Source organism: Lampris incognitus, chromosome 10, assembly GCF_029633865.1.
Source record: "Lampris incognitus isolate fLamInc1 chromosome 10, fLamInc1.hap2, whole genome shotgun sequence".
Taxonomy (NCBI): Eukaryota; Metazoa; Chordata; class Actinopteri; order Lampriformes; family Lampridae; genus Lampris; species Lampris incognitus.
In genome coordinates this window covers 2,990,343-3,016,696 of record NC_079220.1, presented here as the reverse complement: position 1 = coordinate 3,016,696, position 26,354 = coordinate 2,990,343, and the positions used below count along the sequence as shown (strand labels likewise).

The 26,354-nt window shown below is 45.5% G+C and overlaps 1 protein-coding gene across 1 annotated transcript in view; it reads left to right on the top strand.

Annotated features, from left to right (window-relative positions):
* Positions 1–438: 438 nt before the first annotated feature.
* Positions 439–26,354, top strand: part of igf2bp1 (insulin-like growth factor 2 mRNA binding protein 1) — a 98,768-nt gene continuing 72,852 nt past the window's right edge. The window contains exons 1-2 of the mRNA XM_056288015.1: positions 439–613; positions 2,277–2,337. Of these exons, the coding sequence (XP_056143990.1) occupies positions 439–613; positions 2,277–2,337 (236 nt within the window). The remainder of the gene's footprint in view (positions 614–2,276; positions 2,338–26,354) is intronic.

The following is a 26,354-nucleotide window of genomic DNA, read 5'->3' as shown; positions in this document are numbered from 1 at the left end:
CACAGGGCGACAGGCACACAGGACACCGATCTGTTCCACTGCTGCAAGTCCAGGGAATTTAAATTCGTCTGCTTAAAACCGTCGTGTCGGATTTAAAGGACATATTTTTCCACCTTTCTCTCCACTTTTTTACACTTGTTTATTTTGCCCCTCACCATCGGACGTCGATCTCTGCAGTTTTGCTTTGGTTTTTATTCATTTTTTTTAAACTAAATCTCTGCCCAGTTGACATCCAGTCAGACCTCCAGTCCGGCCAGTTGAGAGCTGCCTTCGGTCTTACTGTGTTTTAAACGAGACGAGGAGCAAAAAACTTTTTGGTTTTTTTGGGGTTTTTTTTTTGGTCTCGGGTTCGATTTTTTTTAACACCCCCCCCCCCTTTTTACACTTTTTCGTTTCGGGACTTTTTTTGGAACCAAAAATTTTTTTTTGTTTTCCACCATGAACAAGCTATACATTGGGAAGTTGAACGAAAACGTGACCGCCGAAGATTTAGTGAAGACCTTTGACGATCACAAGATCCCGTACTCCGGACAGTTCCTCATGAAGACCGGCTACGCGTTCGTGGACTGTCCGGACGACCAGTGGGCCATGAAGGCGATCGAGACTATTTCTGGTGAGTAAAGTTCAACTAATGGAAGCGCGGCGGCTCCCCTCCACCTCCATCCACTTTCATTCATTCCGGAGAGGAGAGGAGAGGAGAGGCGGTGTCGGGGTCGGTGTAATGGGCCACGCTGCTCGGAAAGATCCGTCCCAGCTTATATTTCCGAGTCCACGCTGCAACACGTTCAAACGAAATAAAGTCCATAGGATCTTTAGGATTTTTCCACCGGCCGTATTTTAAGGGACGGGGAGTGCGTGGAGCGCTACACGCCCTAAAAAAGAGCCACTCAACTTTTGCAGGGGGGGGGGGGGGCGACGCCGTGCAAAGCTGTTGGCAGACTGTGTCAAACAGAAAGCTTCATATGCAGCACGAACACGTCTTCTGCACGCGCGGAACTCACGCAGCCGTGTCCCTGCGAAGTGGTCCGCTAGAATCCCGACACGAATTACTGACACGCTAGCGAGATACCCAGCCAGTCATAGCCGTCAGTCGTATGTGGCGGGTGTCTTGCATAGCTACTCTGCTGCTTCATATAGAAAGAAGCTCACACACACTCACACACACCCCTCCCCCTTTCTGCCGGCTCGCCAGTACGACAAAGATAGTAAAATATCCCCATCTACTCGCCAGAGCAGGCCTCCAACACGCCGACCCCCGAGTAAGACCACGATCCCTAGGACATCATCACGACTATCATGGTGGTTCTCTGGTGTGAATATTGGTGTTGTGTCGGCGGTGTGTTGTAGATCCAGCACACGTACATAATGTAGATCCACCACATATACATGTAGCTCCAGCACACGTACATGATGTAGATCCAGCACACGTACATGATGTAGATCCACTACATATACATGATGTAGATCCAGCACAGATACATGATGTAGATCCACTACATATACATGATGTAGATCCACTACATATACATGATGTAGATCCACTACATATACATGATGTAGATCCAGCACACGTACATGATGTAGATCCACTACATATACATGATGTAGATCCAGCACAGATACATAAGAGACATGTGAAGACAGTTGGGTCGCCATGCTCCTTCAGTTTCTGCACTTAACCCCCCCCTCTCTCTCACACACACACACACACACTCACACACACACCGACGTGTTGTGTGTCCGTCCTGGGAAAGCTTTAAAAAACGGGACAGCTCAAAGTAATGTGGATGGAAGTCGGTCAGAGTCGTCGGTTTGGTAACACGACAGGTGTGTAACAGTCAATCAGCCCACACGGAAACGAGGATAGATGGGGTGAAGCTTCGTTTCCGGGTGACATTCTTACGAGTTGGACAAGTTTTTAAGCTATTTAGTTTGAATGTGATTCTGACTTGCTAAGCGCTGACTGGCTCATATGAAGTGTATTTTAGACCTTCCTCACGGCCCTCTGTCACTGGGCTCCTCTTCTTCTTCTTCTTCTTCTTCCTGCTCGTGCTCCAACATTAAGCTAGAACACATTAGCTTAAAAACCGTGAGGTGGTACAATTGACCAGTGTTAGTGTTTCCGGTGTGAGTGGAAAGTGTGTTGATACGGACTCGTGTGTGTGTGTGTGTGTGTGACTAAAGTCAGATTTGATTGATTGGTTGTGTGCACCGCAGGCCTGCTATCTGCGGATGACTAGCTAGCACACGTAGCCTGAACGTGTTTCTGTTTTCAGGTAAAGTTGAACTTCATGGGACTCCTATTGAAGTGGAGCACTCCGTCCCCAAGAAGCAAAGGTACAGTCGCATTTCTACTTCCGTTTGAACAAAAACTGCTGGGTTGTGTTTGTTTGTTGATGTTGCTGTTTGCATTTTTTGTTGCTGTTGTTTTGTTTGCATTTTCTCTGATTTTCCTCTGTTAATGAATTTGAGCAAAGGGGACGACCCGGATCCCTGTACAAGGCAGCGTGTCCTTGGCTCCTGCGCCTCCTCCACACGGTGCGTGGCTCTGAGGCCTGTCTGTCAGACGGGGTTTGAACGCTGCTCGTTGTGTGTGTGTGTGTGTGTGTGTGTGTGTGTTTGGTGGGAAGCTGCTCTGCAGAAACCTGCAAGTGGGCCTGAACTTCTGTCGAGACGAGCAGCTCGACCCTCCCTCGCAGAGAGAGGCACAGTTGGGCCTCTAATGTTGTTACCGCAGGGAAGCTTTTACTTTTGAAAACGTGATTATTGATTTATTTTGCACGTCATTAGAAGGAGGTAGCGCTATTTGAACGCTTGTGAGAGCGTGCATGGCCAGCGGAGTCCGCACGTTAACAGCACATGCTGCACGCAGCTCGGCCTGCTGGGCCACCCTGTGTGTGTGCTGATCTATTCAGCTATCTAATTATTTATTATTGAGCTTTATATATATGTATATATATATAATATTATATATAAGTTTTTGCAGAACGTGTTTTCCTGCAGGGCTCTTGGTGTTTGGCTGCGCCGCAGTTCAAGTCTGCGGAAGTTTTGAGTTTTCCCTCTTTTCATATTCGGCTTTCCTGGGGGTGTTTTCTCTCTCCACCGCTCGTTGCGTTTGGGTTGTTTTGCTGCCCGTTTCCGGCCACCCCGTTTGGGAAACACGTGGGTCTGCAGTCCGCGTCTTCTCAGCGTGTTGCGTTTCACGCAAGCGTCCGCGAGGCTGGCAGAGGGACTGAAAAGCGCAGCTTTCCTCACGCGCTGGCATATTCTGTAGACCACCGGCACCTGCAGGTCTCCTGCGGCTCCGTGCCTGTGCAGAAATGCGAGGGGGAAGGAGCCTCCTGAAACCCGCCACTTTGTTGTCGCAGGGCAGTGGTCTCTGTGCGCGGTTGTGTTGTTTAAACGCGATATTTGTTGTGGGGTTTTGTGTGACACGTGACGGCGGTCTGGCTGACCAGCAGCTTGTTGTTACACGTGGCCGCGGCGCCTTTTGGTGAGATGGTTCAAACTGCTTGTTGGGGAGTGTGTTGTGCTGAAATTCAAATTGGCCTAAAAACAAAATGGAGTCCCTTCCAGTCCTGCCCCCTCTCCCTCTCCCTCTCTCTCTCTCGCTCTCTCTCGCTCTGTCAGTGTCGCTCGCTCTCCCTCGCTCTCGCCCTCTCTCTGGTGAGAGATGACCTGCTTCCACTGGGACAGACTTCCCCTATAGAAGCTCCTTCATAGCTGTAACCTTTGGCACAGATACGACGCGAGCGTTACGCACACGTCGCCTAGCCGCTTCTCCCCGTTTGGCCGCACAAGTGTGCGCAAGAGCATCCCACCCCCTGATTAAAGAGACGACCCGAGAGCGCCAACACATTTCTCAGACATGGCTGACTGTTGGAAATGGCAACCTCCTGCTGTAGTCTATAGAACACACCTTCACCGTGGTTATCTGTAATATATACCTTCACCATGGTAATCTATAATATATACTACCTTCACCGTGGTTATCTATAATATATACCTTCACCATGGTAGTCTATAATATATACCTTCACCGTGGTTATCTATAATATATACCTTCAACATGGTAATCTATAATATATACTACCTTCACCGTGGTTATCTATAATATATACCTTCACCGTGGTTATCTATAATATATACCTTCACCGTGGTTATCTATAATATATACCTTCACCATGGTAATCTATAATATATACTACCTTCACCGTGGTAATCTATAATATATATCTTCACTGTGGTAATCTATAATATATACCTTCACCATGGTTATCTATAATATATACCTTCACCGTGGTTATCTATAATATATACCTTCACCGTGGTAATCTATAATATATACCTTCACCATGGTAATCTATAATATATACTACCTTCACCGTGGTTATCTATAATATATATCTTCACTGTGGTAATCTATAGTATATACCTTCACCATGGCAATCTATAATATAGACCTTCACCATGGTAATCTATAATATAGACCTTCACCATGGTATCTATAATATATACCTTCACCATGGTAATCTATAATATTTACTACCTTTACCGTGGTAATCTATAATATATACCTTCACCATGGTAATCTATAATATAAACCTTCACCATGGTAATCTATAATATATACTACCTTCACCATGGCAACCTATAATATAGACCTTCACCATGGTAATCTATAATATATACTACCTTTACCGTAGTAATCTATAATATATACCTTCACCATGGTAATCTATAATATAAACCTTCACCATGGTAATCTATAATATATACTACCTTCACCATGGCATTCTATAATATAGACCTTCACCGTGGTAATCTATAATATATACTACCTTCACCGTGGTAATCTATAATATGTACCTTCACCATGGTAATCTATAATATATACCGTCACCATGGTAATGTATAATATAGACCTTCACCGTGGTAATCTATAATATATACCTTCACCGTGGTAATCTATAATATATACCTTCATCGTGGTAATCTATAATATATACCTTCACCGTGGTAATCTATAATATAGACCTTCACCGTGGTAATCTATAATATATATACTACCTTCACCATGGTAATGTATAATATAGACCTTCACCATGGTAATGTATAATATAGACCTTCACCGTGGTAATGTATAATATAGACCTTCACCGTGGTAATCTATAATATACACCTTCACCGTGGTAATCTATAATATATACCTTCACCATGGTAATCTATAATATAAACCTTCACCGTGGTAATCTATAATATATACTACCTTCACCGTGGTAATCTATAATATATACTACCTTCATCGTGGTAATCTATAATATAGACCTTCACCGTGGTTATCTATAATATATACCTTCACCGTGGTAATCTATAATATATACCTTCATTGTGGTAATCTATAGTATAGACCTTCACCGTGGTAATCTATAATATATACCTTCACTGTGGTAATCTATAATATATACCTTCACCATGGTAATCTATAATATAGACCTTCACCATGGTAATCTATAATATAAACCTTCACCGTGGTAATCTATAATATATACTACCTTCACCGTGGTAATCTATAATATATATACTACCTTCATCGTGGTAATCTATAATATATACCTTCACCGTGGTAATCTATAATATATACCTTCATTGTGGTAATCTATAGTATAGACCTTCACCATGGTAATCTATACTATATACCTTCACCGTGGTAATCTATAATATATACCTTCACCGTGGTAATCTATAATATATACTACCTTTACCGTGGTAATCTATAATATATACCTTCACCATGGTAATATATAATATAAACCTTCACCGTGGTAATCTATAATATATACTACCTTCACCATGGTAATCTATAATATATACCTTCACCGTGGTAATCTATAATATATACCTTCACCATGGTAATCTATAATATGTACCTTCACCATGGTAATCTATAATATAGACCTTCACCATGGTAATCTATAATATATACCTTCACCATAGTAATCTATAATATATACCTTCACCATGGTAATCTATAATATATACCTTCACCGTGGTAATCTATAATATATACCTTCACCATGGTAATCTATAATATATACCTTCACCGTGGTTATCTATAATATATACCTTCACCTTGGTAAAATATAATATATACCTTCACCATGGTAATCTATAATATATACCTTCATCGTGGTAATCTATAATATGTACCATCACCATGGTAATCTATAATATATACCTTCACCGTGGGTAAACTATAATATATACCTTCACCGTGGTAATCTATAATATGTACCTTCACCGTGGTAATCTATAATATATACCTTCACCATGGTAATCTATAATATAGATCTTCACCATGGTAATCTATAGGAACCTGAGCTGTGGGTCCATGCATGTTTGCCTCCAATATGGACACAGAATCAATAAAACTTTGTGGAATATTTAAACGACGGTTAAATTGCGGGGTGATGTGAATTTAAAGTTGGTTTTGTCGTCCATATCTTTCCATTATATAAGAAAGAGTTCGCCCTGTTTGTATGAATTGATGACATTATTATCCCGGAATCCTTGGAAAGTTTTCATGTAAAAAACAAAACATTGTTTCCTGGGTTGATGAGGAATCTGAGAATCTCGCGGGGAGCTGCCATGTCCCCGCGAGCTGCATTCAGGATTCATGTCAGCGTTTTATTTGTGACGGTACGCGGCCTCGGCCTCCTGTCCCGGCTCACATCGATTAACAACAAACTAAACTCAACCAACAGTTAAGAGCGATTAGAAATTGGACGCGTGAACCCTGAAGCTAAGTTGTAAGTCACAATTTAAAGAAATGAAATAAGAGTAAAAAATGGACTATGTAAATATTGCAAACTAACGACTGGGGGGGGGGGGCGTTCCCAATTGGGGGAGGGGGCGTTCCGGATTATCGGTCGGACGGCCTGAGGGACGACGCTCCTCCTCCACGTCCCGCCTGGTTGGTTTCCTGCAGCTTGGGTCCTGGTTCTGGTTCTGGTCGGACAGACGGGGCGCCGGGCCGCTGACAGAGCTCCTCGCGGGGGGTTGACCCGGTTAATTCAGGAAACGCAGAGCGGTTTTCTCCACGAGGATGACGGTGTTGTTCCAGAGAAGCGGGCCTAGCGGGTCCTGTTGTCATGGGAACGTGCTCCGTTTCCGTATGAGCCCGCATGCCGCCGCCGCGCCACATGGCCGATATGACGCCACCCGTACGCCGATATATCGGTACGATACGCGTGTACCGATATACACGTGTGTGCTTGTTATTGGAGGGTTTCTGCCCAGCCTGGAGGATGACGAACCTCCGTCTGGGTGGAGGTGTGGAGGCCCACCTCGTCTCCACGCAGCAGGTGGAGCTCCGCGTGACAGATGCGCTCCCCCACGTCACAGCGGGGAGGAAATGGCGGAGCTCTGAGTGAAGGAGTGAAGGAGTGAAGGAGTGAGTGTCGGAGCGTTTTTGCGCCACTGAGTGGGGCCCGGTTCGCTCGGCGCCTGGCTCGACAGAACATGGCCGTTCTGCTCAGAGCTCAAGCGGCAAAACCCACATCGTGGCGCCCGTGAACCGCCGCACTTCTTGTTGTGGGTTCCAGCGTGTCCGGCGTGTCGTCCCCTCTGCAGCCTAGTTGACCTTTTATTTAGTTTTCGCTCATCCGAAGCCGGTCCTGGAGGTCGAACCAGGCTCCAGACTGGAGGCGTCCTCGCGGCGGTTCGGCTGGGACGGGGATCTGGGTGTTCTGTGCTCATCTGAAGAGAAACACAAAGCAGTAGCAGCTTTATTAGGATTAGGATTCATCCTAATCCTAATAATGTGGTTTTATGAAGTCTCCGAGAGACGGCCTGGACGCTCAGACGCCGCATAAAATGACGTGTGGCCTTCTCGCTCGCTGGCCGTGCGTGTCAGCTGGGCTTGTGGCGTTCGGGTCTGGGAAGTGGTTCTTGTTTGGATGCAGGTTTGGTTTTGAATATTTACTGCGTGTTGTGGTTCCCATGTGGTCCGTGTGCACGTGAGGCAGTGACAGATAAAAGCAGTCTACGTCTTACAGCGAGGACTAAAAGCAGTCTGAGCCGGTCCAAGTCGAGGTCCGTCTAAGTCCACCTGCTGCCTGCTCCCCTAGCAAACGAACTGAAACCGAAATTGCCCAAGTGCTCCTATTCGTTGGAGAAAGGCCCGCGTGGCATCCGGGACTTCCTCTTTGTTTCTGCCGAGGCTCGCCGAGCTGAAGCGCTGAGGGAGAAAAGGGTGCGCTTGTTTGTTGCGCGAATGCGTGAGAAATGTGTGTTTAAAGAAACGTGACAGGGACTCGCAGAACCTGTGTGGATCGTCAGAAACCTGGAATGGATGGTGCTGCTCCCAGTCTGGCCATGGACCAGAACCAGCACACACACACACACACACACACACAGACCCGGCCTGTGGCTTCTGCGGGATCAAAACCAGATCCGTTAACCCCGCGTGGAACAGAGCCGTGAAGCGCTTTACAACAAAGTTGGGCCCAACACTTAATTAATTAATGAATGACTTAATTGCTTTTCTGTTTGTTTGTTTGTTTAGCGGTTTTTACTCGGCGGTTCTCGTGCGTAGGGATTTTCATCTGCTTTTGTGTCTGATTTTTGATTCACTATTTCAGTCATTTTAGGTCAAGCGAACTTTAAATCCAGCGAACCCCGGGGGCTGCGTGAATCTGCATCTAGACAGGCGGAGCACAGGGTGCACCTCGTTCCTGGGGGGGCGTAGGTGCTTGCTGCAACTATCAAGGTGCGTAAAGCAAGCGCACCTCCGCAGTGGCGTCGGCGAGCCCGCTAATCTGGGGGGGTGGGCTTTTGTATTTACTGTCAAGTGTTTTGGTCCTGAGAGATTTTTCTCCCCCCCCCCCCCCCCCCCCCCGGTGTTACGTGAATAAATAAACCCTGAAGAGTAATCCCGTTTCTGTCTTTACCGAACCGCAATGGAGTCCTGCAGAACTTGTTTCTTCCGCTGGCGGGTGTCGGCACCAGCTTGTGCAGGACTTTATTTGGTTCGGTAGAGACAGAAACGGGATTACTCTTCAGGGTTTATTTATTCACGTAACACTGAAACATGGTTGTTTCCTGACCGAAATACTTAATAGTAAATATACCCCCCCCCCCCCCCCCGATAATCTGGTAACTGGTGTGTGTGACGTCACTAGAGGTGCGCTTGTTTTAGGCACCTCGATACTTGTAACAGAAAAGAACCAGGAAAGGAAATGGCTACAGAGGTGTGTGTGTGTGTGTGTGGGGGGGGGGTCTCGTTCACCCCCTTTCTAGAGAACTGAAGTCCCGCCTGTTTCCGTTGGGAGTGGTTTTGGGTTGACGGACTCGGGTTCAAAGTCCCAGGGAAGTGGTCCTGGGTACGGCAGGCGAATCACTCTGCTCCGAACGGCTCCGGCACCGTCCCGGCACGTCCCGCAGACTTCCGGTCCAAACCGCATGTTCGCACCGTGGACTCGCGTCTTCACAGGTGACGGTTTGACACCAGCACAGCCAGATGTTCCCCGTCCCACCTCAGCGCCGGCGGAGTAACGACGGCAAAAAGCGGCATGTTGAAATACACACAACGTATGAAAAATGCACCTTTTGTCAAGCTCGGGCGTGTTGCATGATGATGTGGAGGCGACGGGGGGGGGGGGGAGGTGACGGGGGGGGGGAGAGGACGGCGTCTGACATCACCAACATGGATGGATTTGCTTGGTGTGTGGGTTTTATCAGCTAGCCCAGGTTTTGAAACCCTGAAAAAATGTCAGGGTTTTGGGGTGAAAGGGGCTCTTCTGTGCACCAAGGCCCCACCCCCACTTCTTGATGTGCTGGATGAAGGGCAGCAGCCGCTGGAGGAGTGGACTGTACTGAGGGACGGCTGAAACAAACACCTTCTGATACTGCAACAACTCAGGCATCCCTCCCAGCTTGGAGAATGGAGGAACCCATACAGACCCCCCCCCCTCCCCCGCTTTTTTTCCCTCCCCAACTGTGTTCAGCCAATTACCCCACTCTCCCGAGCCGTCCCGGTCTCTGCCCCACCCCCTCTGCTGATCCGGGGAGGGCTGCAGACTACCACATGCCTCCTCCCATACATGTGGAGTCGCCAGCCGCTCCTTTTCACCTGACAGTGAGGAGTTTCACCGGGGGGACGTAGCGCGTGGGAGGATCATGCTGTTCCCCCCGCCCTGACCGACCAAAGGAGGCGCTAGTGCAGCGACCAGGACACACACCCACATCTGGCTTCCAACCCGCAGACACGGCCAATTGTGTCTGTAGGGACGCCCGACCAAGCCAGCGGTAACACGGGGATTCGAACCGGCGATGAAGCCATACAGATTTGACGTGATTTTGGGAAAAGTGATCCATTTTGAACAAAAACCACCTAAAGTTCACGTTTCAGGTCAGCCATTAGACAACGGTACAGCACATCCAGTCTCTAAGAATAATTCTCATCTCATCAAACAAATATTTCAGTTACCCCAGTAAGTTACGTGTCGTCTGGTGACCGTGGCGTGTCCGTGTCCAGGCTTTCTTTCCTCCCTGGAGAGGTGGAAGGGTCAGTTGATATCTCTAAATGGTGTAATCTGGAGAGCTGGGCAGTCAAATCTCCCAAGCTGAGAGACGCTGAGCCTCCTGCTTGTGCAGGACGCTGTGCATGGATGAGGAGGTGAACAGGTCGGGCTCTGGAGAAGAGGAGGTGAGGATCAGTCTGAATGTTGTTGTCTCGACCTTTTCTTGGTTTCTAATGTAGATGATGTCGAAATGGGCCGTTTTCTGTATCTGTTTCACTCACAAGTCACTCTGGACCGGACCGGTGACGGACCGGGGTTACCCGCCGTTGGTTTACAGATTTACTTCTTGTCTCGTAATGACATGTTTGGCACATTCGTTTGAAGGCTCGTTTCTTTGAAAACACAAATCCACTCTGTTTCTCTCACCTTGTCTTTCTTCCTCTCATCCTGTGATTTAAATAAAAGCAAAATGTCAAAACGCCACTTTTGCAGGTGACCTGTGCGGGATCAGGCCGCGTCCGTACGGATGCAGAGGAATCTGAAAACACCGGCTTCATGTGGAGAACGGCTCGCAACTTTTCCGTCCACAGCAGTATTTTCAAACTGGCTTGAAAAAGTGCACCGTCTAAACTGAAACAATAGAAAAGTGCCGGAGTCTCTTCTTCTTCTGTTGGGCGTGCACACCCCACTGATTCGGCAGCAGCTTTACGCTGATCGTATGTCGGCGTTTTGGAAAACCTTCTTTTTCAGTGCTCACAAACACCAACTTAGTGTGGAGATGAGGCCAAAATGCTAAGAAAAAGATGCACTCCCACTTTTATCCTGGTTGGTGTGGATACAGCTTTAGCATTAGCATTAGCTTACCAATGTAGGGCAACCTACAATTATGCTTTCTCCTGGTTCACAAGAGAGGTGTTCTGTTGTTCTGTTAATCCCTTTATGACTGTTTTCCGCGCCAGACGGACGGACAGACAATTGATTGGTTGGTCGTGCAGTCAACCTGTTAAGGGACAAGGGGTGGAGAACGTGCAGGAGCTAAAAACCACCATGAAAGAGTGGGGTAGTTGGACATGCCGGGTGGAAGCAGTTATGGGGCATCCTGACAGGCGACCTAGGTGAGGCGAGGTGGTTGTGCGGAGCTCTGAAGAGCCCGTTGCCGCCTGCAGTCCCTTGTTCCCTGAGCCTACTTGATCAGTTCAGGGGAAATTCTGTTGCTCTTTTGTCAGTGTTTTTAGATTGGTGACTTTTGTCCTCGTGAATGTGAGTTGAACATGTTTTGTCTTCAGCAAACCCGATACGTTGTGATGGGGAGTTGGTTTAATGTGGTATTACGGCTGGACGATGATGACTAAATCAGTTGTCACAACACTTCTGACTAAATGTCTTGGTATGGATGATGTGACGATAACGGAAAATGTTGATAAATGACCGTTAGGAATGTGGCTAGGATGACCAAGCAGGTAGAGACGCTCATTTTTCATGGGGCGGCATGGCTCAGGAGGTAGAGTGAGTCACCTAGCAACCAGAAGGCCGCTGGTTCGATCTCCGGCTCCTGCAGCGAGCGTGTCGAAGTGTCCTTGAGCAAGACACTGAACCCCTAACTGCTCCCGATGAGCAGGTTGGTGCCTTGCATGGCAGCCTCCATCATCCGCGTGTGAATGTGAGTGTGGATGGGTGAATGTGAGGCGTACGCTGTAGAGCGCTTTGAGCGGTCGGTAGACCAGAAAAGCGCTACATAAATGCAGTCCATTTACCATTTATGTCACAAAATATTCGAATAAGTTCAGAAAATAGTCTCACTTTACTGTAATGCAGCCTTTAAGACCGGGGAATGACAACATTTAAGTTATATCACCAGATTACCAGAACCACAATCCCACATCTTGTCTCAGATCACCATATGTCCACATTATGTCCACATTCTGAGCAGATCTGTGCAGCATTGAGCAGTTAGCCAGATAGCAGGTATGCTAGGTTTGCTCTGCCAACCTGTTTGTTGTCTGTTAGCTTTGATTTTCCAGTCAGCTGATGTGTAAAATGGTGGAGGCGGCACGTCCATGTTGAGGAGGATGGATGGTGGCGACCGGTGGTCATGGCTGTGGCGTTTCAGATGCAGTTATCAAGAATCAGACAAAGAAAAGGACGAGAAGCTGCACTTGTCAGTCAATCTCCCAGTCGAATGACACTGAATAGGTCTGTTTAACAAAGCAAGGCGCCCATGTGGCTGCATGAGCTGCTAAGTCAAGAAGGTACACAAGTCATAACATCATAACATTTCTAAAAATGTGATGCAAACTCTGTAGTGGTCTTGCACAAAAGACAAATTTAACATTCACAACAGATTGTGGCGGTCTCTTTTTGTCGGTTTGACCTCCCAGATGATGGAGTCACTTCCAAGGAGAAGTGGCTTCCAGACTCACTGCAGCCTGAATATTCAGCGGGGTAGCTAACAGAAGTGCCAGCTCTCCATGTGGGATTCTGCATTCAGTGCAGGTCGACCCATTGTAGCGCAACATGGCCTAGTTCAGGTCACAAACACACAAGGAAACAAGTGTAAGGTCAGTCAACAAGTGTCCCTGCTCTTTCTGAATGACGGCGTGAGAGGAAGACTAAACGTGATGGACTGTGAAGGACAAAGTCTTCTGTGGCTCCTGAATCCTCAGTGGTTAAAGTGATTGGTGTGAAACTGGTATTATCAAACTGCAAAAACACCAAGTCTCAAACAGACCCGCATTCAAACCCAATGCAGGACCAGTTTTCTGTCGTCCTTCATCCCTCCACCACAGCTCTTCTACCTCTTCTCTCTCAAAAGTAAAAAAAAGAATGAATTATCCACCTTTTTAGACCCCCTGATAAAAAAAAAAACAAGAAAAAAAGGAAACTTGGCTTATGAAATGAGGATGAGATGTGCCTTAATTCTGAAATATTAACTCATATAATAATAATCTAATATTGAATCTCAGCATGTTCAAAACGGATGTGCTGCATTTTCTTAGATTATTTTTTTGTGGCATTTTCCGCCTCTATTAGATAGTGATAGTCGAGAGAGAGACAGGAAAGGCAGGGGAGCGAGAGAGGGGATGACATGCAGCAAAGGGCCCGGGCCGGATTCGAACCCAGGCCGCTGCGGTAAGGACTCAGCCTTGTGTGGTACCTCGCTACCAGGTGGGGCGTCCCTGTTCAGCAGTTTCTACTGAGACACTTCAGCTTAAAATGTCTCTTCCTTTTACGCTTTTATAGTCTGTGGGACTTCCTCCCTCTGGGTCCCTCTGGGTCCTCAGGTGGGTCTAGAGGTCGATCCTGGAGCCGCATAATAGGAGGACGCCTGCGCGTGACAGCTTTTTACATGGAGTGGCTGATGCTCCTGCAGCCACCACAAGGTCCTTGGCAGGGGGTGGCCAAGGTCCAATGGCATGGAGAACCAAGACGATTGGCGACCGCCCTCTGTTGCAGTCTTCATCCGCCTTCACTGCCGTTGTGACCTGGAGACATCTTCCACCAGTTCCACCGTCGAGGTCTTTGTTGGATAACGCTTCGCCTGGAACCTCCCCCTTGACCTAGTCGCCTTGGGTGACCCTACCAGGAGCCAAGCTCCGGACGGCATAACTCTTGGGTACATGCAAGCTTCTCCACCATGGCAAGGTGGAGATCCAGGGGAAGAAAAATACAGATAAGGGAGCGTCATCGTGTTGTAGATGTACAGATATTTAAATGTCTGGATGGTTTTTCACCTGTTGTCAGTGACCCAGCTGTCATGAACGAGTCGGGGGTCCAGACATTAAAACGTTTGGGGAAACTTCACAGTTCAAGTCAGAAAAAAAAGACATAGCCGTTTCTGTCTACTTTGTGACTGCAGATATTTTCACTTTCTCTTTAAAAAAAAAAAGCATTTAAAGCGCCGGATGTTAACATAGCAGTACGCCAAGCTGGAATATGAATTAAAAGGACAAAAAACATTTTACTGAGCAGCCAGCCGTCTCTGGCAGTGGTTTGTCCTTTTAAGAGAGAGATTGTTGTGTCATTTCTCTTCTTGTTGATGAGAAGACGTAGTTGTGTGAGACTAAGGCAGGCGGGTGTGAGAAGACGTACGTGCTGGTGATGTAAATCACAGTAAAACAAAGACAAAACCTGTTGGAAGTTACTTGTTTCTCACCATACGACAGGAAAATGACTCTGTGATGTCATTGAAACCTTTTTTTTTCGAATTAAGCTTTATTTAAGCAGGAAGTGACTTTGAGGTGAAACTGGTTTTCAGGAGCGATCTGGAAATGGCATGGAAGCATGAATAAGAAACGTAAATGTTTCTTTTAAACAACATAAAAACAGGTTAAAACGGTAAAGATGCAACACGGCGAGATAGATGGATATGAAGTAGAACATTCTGGATGAAGTTAACAACTGGATGAAGCCTAGTGTACAAACCGTTCAAATGATGGAGGAAAAAAACCTCCGCATAAAGCTCACAGCGCCTGAGATGTGACGTCACACTAATTTAACTTGACATCAGGTGTGCTGAGATGTGACGTCAGACTAGTTTAACTTTACATCAGGTGTGCTGAGATGTGACGTCAGACTAGTTTAACTTGACATCAGATGTGCTGAGATGTGACGTCAGACTAGTTTAACTTGACATCAGGTTTGCTGAGATGTGACGTCAGACTAGTTTAACTTGACATCAGGTGTGCTGAGATGTGACGTCAGACTAGTTTAACTTTACATCAGGTGTGCTGAGATGTGACGTCAGACTAGTTTAACTTGACATCAGATGTGCTGAGATGTGACGTCAGACTAGTTTAACTTGACATCAGGTTTGCTGAGATGTGACGTCAGACTAGTTTAACTTGACATCAGATGTGCTGAGATGTGACGTCAGACTAATTTAACTTGACATCAGATGTGCTGAGATGTGACGTCAGACTAGTTTAACTTGACATCAGGTTTGCTGAGATGTGACGTCAGACTAATTTAACTTGACATCAGATGTGCTGAGATGTGACGTCAGACTAGTTTAACTTGACATCAGGTGTGCTGAGATGTGACGTCAGACTAATTTAACTTGACATCAGGTTTGCTGAGATGTGACGTCAGACTAACTTAACTTGACATCAGGTGTGCTGAGATGTGACGTCAGACTAATTTAACTTGACATCAGGTTTGCTGAGATGTGACGTCAGACTAATTTAACTTGACATCAGGTGTGCTGAGATGTGACGTCACACTAGTTTAACTTGACATCAGATGTGCTGAGATGTGACGTCAGACTAGTTTAACTTGACATCAGATGTGCTGAGATGTGACGTCAGACTAGTTTAACTTGACATCAGGTGTGCTGAGATGTGACGTCAGACTAGTTTAACTTGACATCAGGTGTGCTGAGATGTGACGTCAGACTAGTTTAACTTGACATCAGATGTGCTGAGATGTGACGTCAGACTAGTTTAACTTGACATCAGATGTGCTGAGATGTGACGTCAGACTAGTTTAACTTGACATCAGATGTGCTGAGATGTGACGTCAGACTAGTTTAACTTGACATCAGATGTGCTGAGATGTGACGTCAGACTAGTTTAACTTGACATCAGATGTGCTGAGATGTGACGTCAGACTAGTTTAACTTGACATCAGGTGTGCTGAGATGTGACGTCAGACTAGTTTAACTTGACATCAGGTTTGCTGAGATGTGATGTCAGACTAGTTTAACTTGACATCAGATGTGCTGAGATGTGACGTCAGACTAGTTTAACTTGACATCAGGTGTGCTGAGATGTGACGTCAGACTAGTTTAACTTGACATCAGGTTTGCTGAGATGTGACGTCAGACTAGTTTAACTTGACATCAGATGTGCTGAGATGTGACGTCAGACTAGTTTAACTTGACATCAGGTGTGCTCAGATGTGACGTCAGACTAATTTAACTTGACATCAGGTGTGCTGAGATGTGACGTCAGACTAATTTAACTTGACATCAGATGTGCTGAGATGTGACGTCAGACTAGTTTAACTTGACATCAGGTTTGCTGAGATGTGACGTCAGACTAGTTTAACTTGACATCAGGTTTGCTGAGATGTGACGTCAGACTAGTTTAACTTGACATCAGATGTGCTGAGATGTGACGTCAGACTAGTTTAACTTGACATCAGGTTTGCTGAGATGTGACGTCAGACTAGTTTAACTTGACATCAGGTTTGCTGAGATGTGACGTCAGACTAGTTTAACTTGACATCAGGTGTGCTGAGATGTGACGTCAGACTAGTTTAACTTGACATCAGGTGTGCTGAGATGTGACGTCAGACTAATTTAACTTGACATCAGGTGTGCTGAGATGTGACGTCAGACTAATTTAACTTGACATCAGGTTTGCTGAGATGTGACGTCAGACTAGTTTAACTTGACATCAGGTGTGCTGAGATGTGACGTCAGACTAGTTTAACTTGACATCAGGTGTGCTGAGATGTGACGTCAGACTAGTTTAACTTGACATCAGGTTTGCTCAGATGTGACGTCAGACTAATTTAACTTGACATCAGGTGTGCTGAGATGTGACGTCAGACTAGTTTAACTTGACATCAGATGTGCTGAGATGTGACGTCAGACTAGTTTAACTTGACATCAGGTTTGCTCAGATGTGACGTCAGACTAGTTTAACTTGACATCAGATGTGCTGAGATGTGACGTCAGACTAGTTTAACTTGACATCAGGTGTGCTGAGATGTGACGTCAGACTAATTTAACTTGACATCAGGTGTGCTGAGATGTGACGTCAGACTAATTTAACTTGACATCAGGTTTGCTGAGATGTGACGTCAGACTAGTTTAACTTGACATCAGGTGTGCTGAGATGTGACGTCAGACTAGTTTAACTTGACATCAGGTGTGCTGAGATGTGACGTCAGACTAGTTTAACTTGACATCAGGTTTGCTGAGATGTGACGTCAGACTAGTTTAACTTGACATCAGATGTGCTGAGATGTGACGTCAGACTAGTTTAACTTGACATCAGGTTTGCTCAGATGTGACGTCAGACTAGTTTAACTTGACATCAGGTGTGCTGAGATGTGACGTCAGACTAGTTTAACTTGACATCAGGTTTGCTGAGATGTGACGTCAGACTAGTTTAACTTGACATCAGGTGTGCTGAGATGTGACGTCAGACTAGTTTAACTTGACATCAGGTTTGCTGAGATGTGACGTCAGACTAGTTTAACTTGACATCAGGTGTGCTGAGATGTGACGTCAGACTAGTTTAACTTGACATCAGGTTTGCTGAGATGTGACGTCAGACTAGTTTAACTTGACATCAGGTTTGCTGAGATGTGACGTCAGACTAATTTAACTTGACATCAGGTGTGCTGAGATGTGACGTCAGACTAATTTAACTTGACATCAGGTTTGCTGAGATGTGACGTCAGACTAGTTTAACTTGACATCAGGTTTGCTGAGATGTGACGTCAGACTAGTTTAACTTGACATCAGGTGTGCTGAGATGTTCAGGTGTCCACAGGTCTTCTGCCTGATGACACGTCAGCACAAGCACCACTCCTCCAAACCGCTTTCTGCTGGCAAAATAAATACGTCGTCATACCGTGCTCTTCTTTTGGGTGAAGGTTTCAGCCGGCTCCGGCCCGACCGGTGACGTAGTAACAGATGTGTGGAAGTAGTCTGACATCAGCAGAGACCCCACCACCACCACCATACTACACCTACAGATTGGAGTAAAATAGCTATTATTAGAATTTTGTCATAAAATGGATCATAATTACATGATCTTTTAAGAGTTAGCTGATTCGTGCTAGGTGTTTGTGTGTCAGAGGCAAAGAGTGAAGCAGTTTTGATGAGCTAAAATGCTAATGCTACTCATGCCTGTACACTGGAATGAATTCTGTCAATTGCGAATGTCAGTATAGACTGGTCAGTGTCATGGTGTACCTTCTAAAGTTACACTGAAGCAACAAATGTTTTCATTTTAGCTTATTTTATCATGCCATACACCATTTTGACAATTTGTGTCAAAAAAGTAAAAAAAATAAATAAATATTGAAATCGCATTATTTCGACTTCCTGAAAAACATAAAAGTATAACTCTTGTGGGGACTTGACATTGTAATGTGTATCACAAGGTACATGAAAATTCCTACCAGAGTAGGAGTAAGCAACAGTTACACATTTCAAATTTTCAGTGATTAAGACATGTACTTTGAATGTAAATAAGGTGCCAGAGCGCACAAAAAGGCATCAAAATGGAGCTCGTTTATAAAAAAAAAAAAATTCCAAGGGAGGAGCTCCCTGGCTAAGCCCCGAATGTCCTCAAATCCTGGAAACGCCCCTGTTTATATATCTATCAGTTTATTTATTCGTTTATCATATATAATACACAGCCCTGTGATGGCCTGGCGGCCTGGCCAGGGTGTGTCCCCGCCTGCCGCCCACTGACTGCTGCATCCCCGTGACCCTGAGAGCAGGATAAGTGGTTTGGATGATGGACGGATGGATGGAATTTGTTGTCTTAATTGGACTCTCACAAACACCTCTCTCTCCTCTCTCTCTCTCTCATGCCCCTTTACAGAGATGGGTTTCCATTCTACCAAATTTTAATCCATGTCCTGTATCCTTTGGAAAGTTCTCCCGTCTGACCTGTACCGGGCACACTGTACTGGGGACTGTACCGGGCAGCCTGTACCAGGCAGACTGTACTGGGGACTGTACCGGGCAGACTGTACTGAGGACTGTACCAGGCAGACTGTACCGAATAGCCTGTACCAGGCAGACTGTACTGGGGACTGTACCGGGCAGACTGTACCGGGCAGACTGTACCGGGCACACTGTACTGGGGACTGTACCGGGCAGACTGTACTGGGGACTGTCTCGGGCAGACTGTACCAGGCACACTGTACTGGGGACTGTACCGGGCACACTGTACTGGGGACTGTACCAGGCAGACTGTACCGAATAGCCTGTACCGGGCAGACTGTACTGGGGACTGTACCGGGCAGACTGTACCGGGCACACTGCACTGGGGACTGTACTGGGGACTGTCTTGGGCAGACTGTACCAGGCACACTGTACTGGGGACTGTACCGGGCACACTGTACTGGGGACTGTACCAGGCAGACTGTACCGAATAGCCTGTACCGGGCAGACTGTACTGGGGACTGTACCGGGCAGACTGTACCGGGCAGACTGTACTGGGGACTGTACCGGGCAGACTGTACCGGGCACACTGTCTCGGGCAGACTGTACCAGGCAGACTGTACCAGGCACACTGTCTCGGGCAGACTGTACCAGGCAGACTGTACCAGGCACACTGTACTGGGGACTGTACCGGGCACACTGTACTGGGGACTGTACCAGGCAGACTGTACCGAATAGCCTGTACCGGGCAGACTGTACTGGGGACTGTACCGGGCAGACTGTACCGGGCACACTGTACTGGGGACTGTCTCGGGCAGACTGTACCAGGCACACTGTCTCGGGCAGACTGTACCAGGCAGACTGTACTGGGGACTGTACCGGGCACACTGTACTGGGGACTGTCTCGGGCAGACTGTACCAGGCACACTGTCTCGGGCAGACTGTACCAGGCAGACTGTACTGGGGACTGTACCGGGCACACTGTACCGGGCACACTGTACTGGGGACTGTACCGGGCAGACTGTACTGGGGACTGTACCGGGCAGACTGTACTGGGGACTGTACCGGGCAGACTGTACCAGGCAGACTGTACTGGGCACACTGTACTATGCAGATTGTACCGGGCAGCCTGTATCGGGCAGACTGTACTGGGGACTGTACTGGGCAGACTGGCAGATGGAGATGGGGTCTTGTATTTCCTGGCTTTGTCAGACTTTAACAGTGAGCACCTGACTCAAAGACAGTGCGGTTTCCTGTTCTAATCCAGACAGCTTTTCTGTTCGGCTGTATTCTCTCATCTTTTCTGTTTTTGTGGCTTCTGTTCTTTCACCTCGGTTCTGTTGTTTTGTGTTGGTGGCAGCAGTGATGCATGTAAAGATGTAAAGCTGTAAAGAAGTAAAGATGTAAAGGTGTAAATAAGATGTAAAGATGTAAAGACGACCGCTCACACTGCAGTGCTAGGTGTTAGGTGACTTTGCTCCACTCTGCAATATATATAGTCTATATCAACTTTAAAAGCATTCAAAATCTAACCTGCTTGTGGAGAATAGTGTGTGTAGCTGGTGTTTTCAGCCTGAGAGAGAGAGAGAGAGAGAGAGAGAGAAAGAGAGAGAGAGAGAGAAAGAGAATCTACTCCTTCAGGTCAGTTATCATAATGGCGGATGGGTCGTGGATGCTCTGAGTTCCACTGCTTGACTCATCATTGGACTTGCGGAGAGACCACTCGTCCTCTCCTATGCTCGGTTCTGTTTCATCTTGTTGAAGGCACGGTGGGGTGGGGTGGGGGTCGGGGGGGCGGAGGGAAACGAGGGGGTGCGACCAATCGTCCTGCAGGAGCTGGTGTGAGAAGCAAGGGAGCTCCGCCCCTGCCCAACCCCCAACCCCCAAGCCTCAACCACCACCCACCCCCACCCCCACAAAGCGCTACCTCGCCCACATGAAATCTCTCGCTAGTTTCTTCTCTTCTAGCGTTACTCCCCCCCCCTCCTCCCCCGTCTCGTGCCCACACCCCTCGCACGCTCTCTGCGCCATTCCAGCCTTGTTGCAGCCTTGAGAGAGAGATGGACAGGCGAAGCCGTACAATACACTGTCGTTTCTGATTCACTGGGGTATAGTCAAATATTAAATAAAGTAATAAATCTCTCTCTCTCTCTCTCTCTCTCTCTTTCTCTTTCTCTCTCTCTCTCTCTCTCTCTCTCTCTCTCTCTCTCTCTCTCTCTCTCTCTCTCTCTCTCTCTCTCTCTCTCTCTCTCTCGCTCTCTCTCTGTGCTGTCATCACAGATATGTGTAGTAGCGCTCTCAGAATGGCGCGCAGGGGTTTCTGGGAGTTGTATTTTAGATAGTTATTTCTCTCTCCCACTGCCCGATATGTCGCCTCTTCTCGTCTTTGTGTGAGGGCAAAAAAAAAAAAAAAAGAGGAAAAGAAAAGGGGGATTTACTTACTGAGGAGCGCTTGTCTCTCGCTGGAGGATCCTGAAGGCATTCTGGGAAATGTAGTCCTGGATTTCAATTCCTGGAAATGGTGAAAGGGAGAACAGAGGCAGGGTTTCAGAGAGGATCAGAAAGAAGGGAAACAGTGGTAACTGTTTCTTTAAGGACCCCCCCCCCAACCTCCACCAAATACACACACACACACACACACACACACACACACACACACACACACACACACACACACACACACTAACCAGGCTAGCTAATGATTGAGAACATAGTAAAACGTGGGGCATGTTTGGAGTCGTGGCGGTGAAAGAGGAGCAGATGTGAAGAGAAAGTTGTGGAGAGAGTTTTAACGTGCAGTTCATGTTTCTGAAGTCATGTATTGTGTTTTTTTTTAATTTGACGTTTATGATTTTTAAGTACACATAATCCAGTCTATCTTAGGTTTTAAATTTTCTCCACCTGGACTTTAGTTCTCTGCTGAAAAATTCCCTGTTTTGGTCTTTCAGGGGCACTCCTTATTCCTGATCGTCACACTGTGTTGCATTACAAACTCCACCAGTAATATTATCAGATTATCAGATTATCAGCCAGCTCTGAAAAGGGAAAAAAATATAAAAAAGAGGGCATAACAACTTTGTTTTCTGATACTGGGAGAATTAACCTGGAGAGCTGAAAAATCAAAAGCATCATGTAAAACGCAGCTTTAAGTCTCTTTAACACCGAACGCACAAACTCAACCACCTCGCCATCAAACCCCTCCATGTCTGTTGGTGAGTGTGATGTCATACGGCGAGTCCAATAGAAACTAATGAAAGATCAGCATCAGAAACACTTTATTTGTCATTTCATTTTATGCAATTGCGGACACTAAATGAAACGAAACATTGTTTCCTCCAGCCCACAGCAGTGCAACACAAAGACAAAAACACATATCCAAAAACTACAAGAACAAACACATCCAAACTAACACACACATCCAAACTAACACACACATCCAAACTAACACACACATCCAAACTAACACATATATCTAACCTAACACATATATCCAAACTAACACATATATCTAAACTAAAAAAAAAAAGAAACAAATTATTACTATTTGTGAGAGTATTGTGATTTTGACTATGTTGTGGTTCCTTTTTGTATGGTTGTTTGTTTTAATTTGTCCGGTGTAGAGGATTTGTATCCTGTGCTAGAAAAATGTTCATTCAATTTCACTAAATTTCATTAAATTTAGCTGCCTCTGAATATCCCAAAATATATAGTTTCATTTTATTGTTTATATTTTATCTAAACCAAATTTTGTTGAGATAAAATATTTATCTTATCTAATAAATATTTTATTTAGATAAAAATGGTTTTTGTTTATATTTCCTCTAAACAAAAATTGGTTTAGATAAAATATCTAATAAATATTTAGATAATATTTATTGTATTCGTCTTGTTTGGATAAAATATTTCTTATCTAATAAATATTCTATTTAGATAAACATTTTGTTTTATTGTTTATATCTTATCTAAACAAAACTTGGTTTAGATAAAATATTTATCGTATTTAGTTTGTTTAGATAAAATATCTAATAAATATGTAGGTAAAATAAAATTTAGATAACTTTTTGTTTATATTTTATCTGAACAAATTCTATTAAGACATTAAAAGTATTGATCATTTTGTAAAACAATTCATGGTGTAGTCAACACACTGCTGAACAAGTCTTTACATTATATATCTGAGAAGATTTAAATGCTGCATCCATTATAGTGTATGAGGCAAATTCACAGTGTTAAGTACAATTCTCGTTACTTAAAATCAGCCAATATTTATATGAAGAAAATTATATATATATATACATACAAAAAAATAAAATAGCCTGCTCCTAGCTACACAGCTAGGGTGGGTTAAATGCAGAGCACGAATTTCCCCACGGGGATTAATGAAGTATTAAAAAAAATCCCTTCAGTAAGTAATTTATTTCAGGAGAAAACTTTCAAAGTTATATTTTCCTTCATAGGGGGAGGGGCTGATTGTAGAAAATGATGGATGAATGAGGGCGATACTGGATGGAACAGTCATAAGGCCATTGAACGACAAAAGAATCCCAACTCTCATTGGCCAAGGCTGTAAAAGGGGCGCCCCCCGCTGCCTGTAAGCTGTCATGGCAGCGAAGAAGATCTTTGAGTTTGGTGGCGGGCTCGACAGAGTATGAAGAAGAGCTTGCAGCTCGAAACGTCACTTTGTGAATGTCGTAATAAACTGCATATTAGAGAGCTAGACTGTGGACCTTCGTTTATCTTTCATTTTGGTTTCCCAATGGTCCAGTACCTGATTTATAGTTTTGGTGATGTGCGCATTCTACTTCTCTTCAGGACTTGACAGCACATCCAATTCCTTCTGCCTCTCTGTTAAAGGGCCCTGTCTGTCTGCAGCAGGGATAGCGCACGAAAACCACCTGCAGTTGCTCCTGATTGTTTCTGCATCTCTGGACTGGCAGTGAACTAGAGTTTCTACCTGTCCGCTGACGTAAATTGGTGGGTAGACAAACTACGAACTAGTTTCGCTTGAGTTTCTAGTCTCCGCCCCAATCTACTCTGAAGATGGCATTTAACAAACACGTCCTCGTTCTCGTGGCTAAGCTATATTTCCAATGGTGGAAATGACTTCCCGCAACACTGGCGTTTTATGGACGACGATACAGAAGCTAGCATGCAGCAATGCATTCTGGTACTTGTAGGCGCTGTGGGAAAGACTGAGCAGCAGAACGCTGAGTTCTCCATCAGTACAGTACACGGTGAGGGCTTTATTGCTTCAGTCCACTGCATCACTCATCAGTACTGCTTGGACATGCACAAAACAATTAGTGAAATTCCCTCAGGTTTAGGTATGGGTTTGGTTTGGTCTAGAGCCAATACCCAACCTTGAAATAGATTGTGTTTATTTATCAGATTAGAAATGAAGAGATTCGCGGCAAGCGTCTCATGCTGAGCATACTTCACAGTAGATTAAACCACATGACTGTAGTTTGTAGTGGGCTACAACACTGTACCGCAAACCGCTCAGGTTGATGAAGTGTAAGACTGCCAAGAGAGGATGTTTTTTAGTCTTGGCATGTATGAAGTTGTGTGGAATCGGACCAAAAATACACGTCTTTAAAGGTCTTTGTTTGCAGCCGGGTATAAACGTGTGTTTTATGTCTTGGTAGCCACACCGCTACAGGTTGACTAGTTTGAAGCAGTGGTGGGTAGAATAAACAAAAACAGTACTCGTGTAAAACTGTAGCTACTTTATAAAATGTTTACTCCAGTTAGAAGTACTCGTAAAATAACTGCTTGAGTAAGAGCAAACGAGTATCTGGTTAAAAAACTACTCGAGTAGTGAGTAACTTCGTTGCATGCAATGTATTACGTCAATGTGAAAGTGTAAAGCGGTTCACAAATGAATCCTTCACAAGTAAACAAAGAGTAGCCGAGCGGGTCCTCGTTAGCAATGCAAGACCTACAGTCATTTTCTCAGTAGGTTTAACAGGGTATGTGCATGTCCAGTTAGTGGGGCGATTACATTTCTTTCTGAGGGTCTAAATATTCAGACTTTGTTAGCTCGCTCCTCATTGGCGTTCCCAGTAATAGTGTGCCGGGTGTGGCATCATGTTCCAACTCGCCCAGGCTGCCCGTTCAAGGCGGGAACGTTGCGGCCTTTTCCCGCCTCGCGGTTCTGTCACATTATAAAAGGCACGGAATTGGGGGGGGGGGGTGCTATTGTCCTGGAACCTACCAAAAGACTCACTGGCCAGTCGCCAGGGGGTCGGCCCCCTTCAGTCGAGCGCCTCGCGGTGCAGCACAACCCCGATCGAATCCCGCAGCGGGCGGAAATCTGCTCGGTTCTGCTAATACGTTGTAACACCATATTTGGGGACCCATCAGATTCTGTGACTGCCCTGATATTCTTACCCTATCCCTAATGGAGACGAACCCATCCACCATTTTTCAGTTCCCGATCCGATCCCTGAATTTGTACGTCTGCCCATACTGATTTTTCTTTGTTGTTGTTGTTGTGTGTTAGGTCACACGAGGCTGTAGTAAACCACACAGCACTTCTTATTAAAAGAACAAAAAATAATCAAAATGTATTAGTTTAAATGTATTCCAAAGCGAGTTACTGGAACTGCGCTGTAAGTAGGCTTCACATGCAAATAGGTGCAGGAGAGCAAATGGCAACTCCTTTAATGTGTTAATTGACTAAAGAGTCCAACTACTTTTTTTCCCTCTCCAAATTACCCAAAATAATTCATTCATTCATTTTTCCTAAAGGCCTTTCCTGTAGTCATTTCACATTAAAATGCTGGAAATATTTACATACTATATACTTAGCACAAAACGTAAGGAAATGTGTGTTTGGTAGATGGTTTCTTTGTGGTAACGATGCTTCTTGGCAGTAAATCTTATAGCGTTGGAAAGCCTGTTGATTCCCCTTTTAAATGGGGCCACATGTGTAAGGAACATCCATTGGTGGGATGAGCAGCAGAGCTGAGTATGTTGCGCCCATGAAAAACTTGCCAAATCTTCTTATTTTGCATATCTTGCTGTTGCTATTGACTCTTGTTCTGAGCTTCTGCTACCCCAGGTGCTGACCATCAGCTGCCCGATGTAACATTTACTGCCAAGAAGCATCGTTACACCAAAGACATCATCTACCAAACACACATTTCCTTACTTGTTGTGCTAAGTTTTTTTATATGTTGTTGGTTAACGATATAAAACAA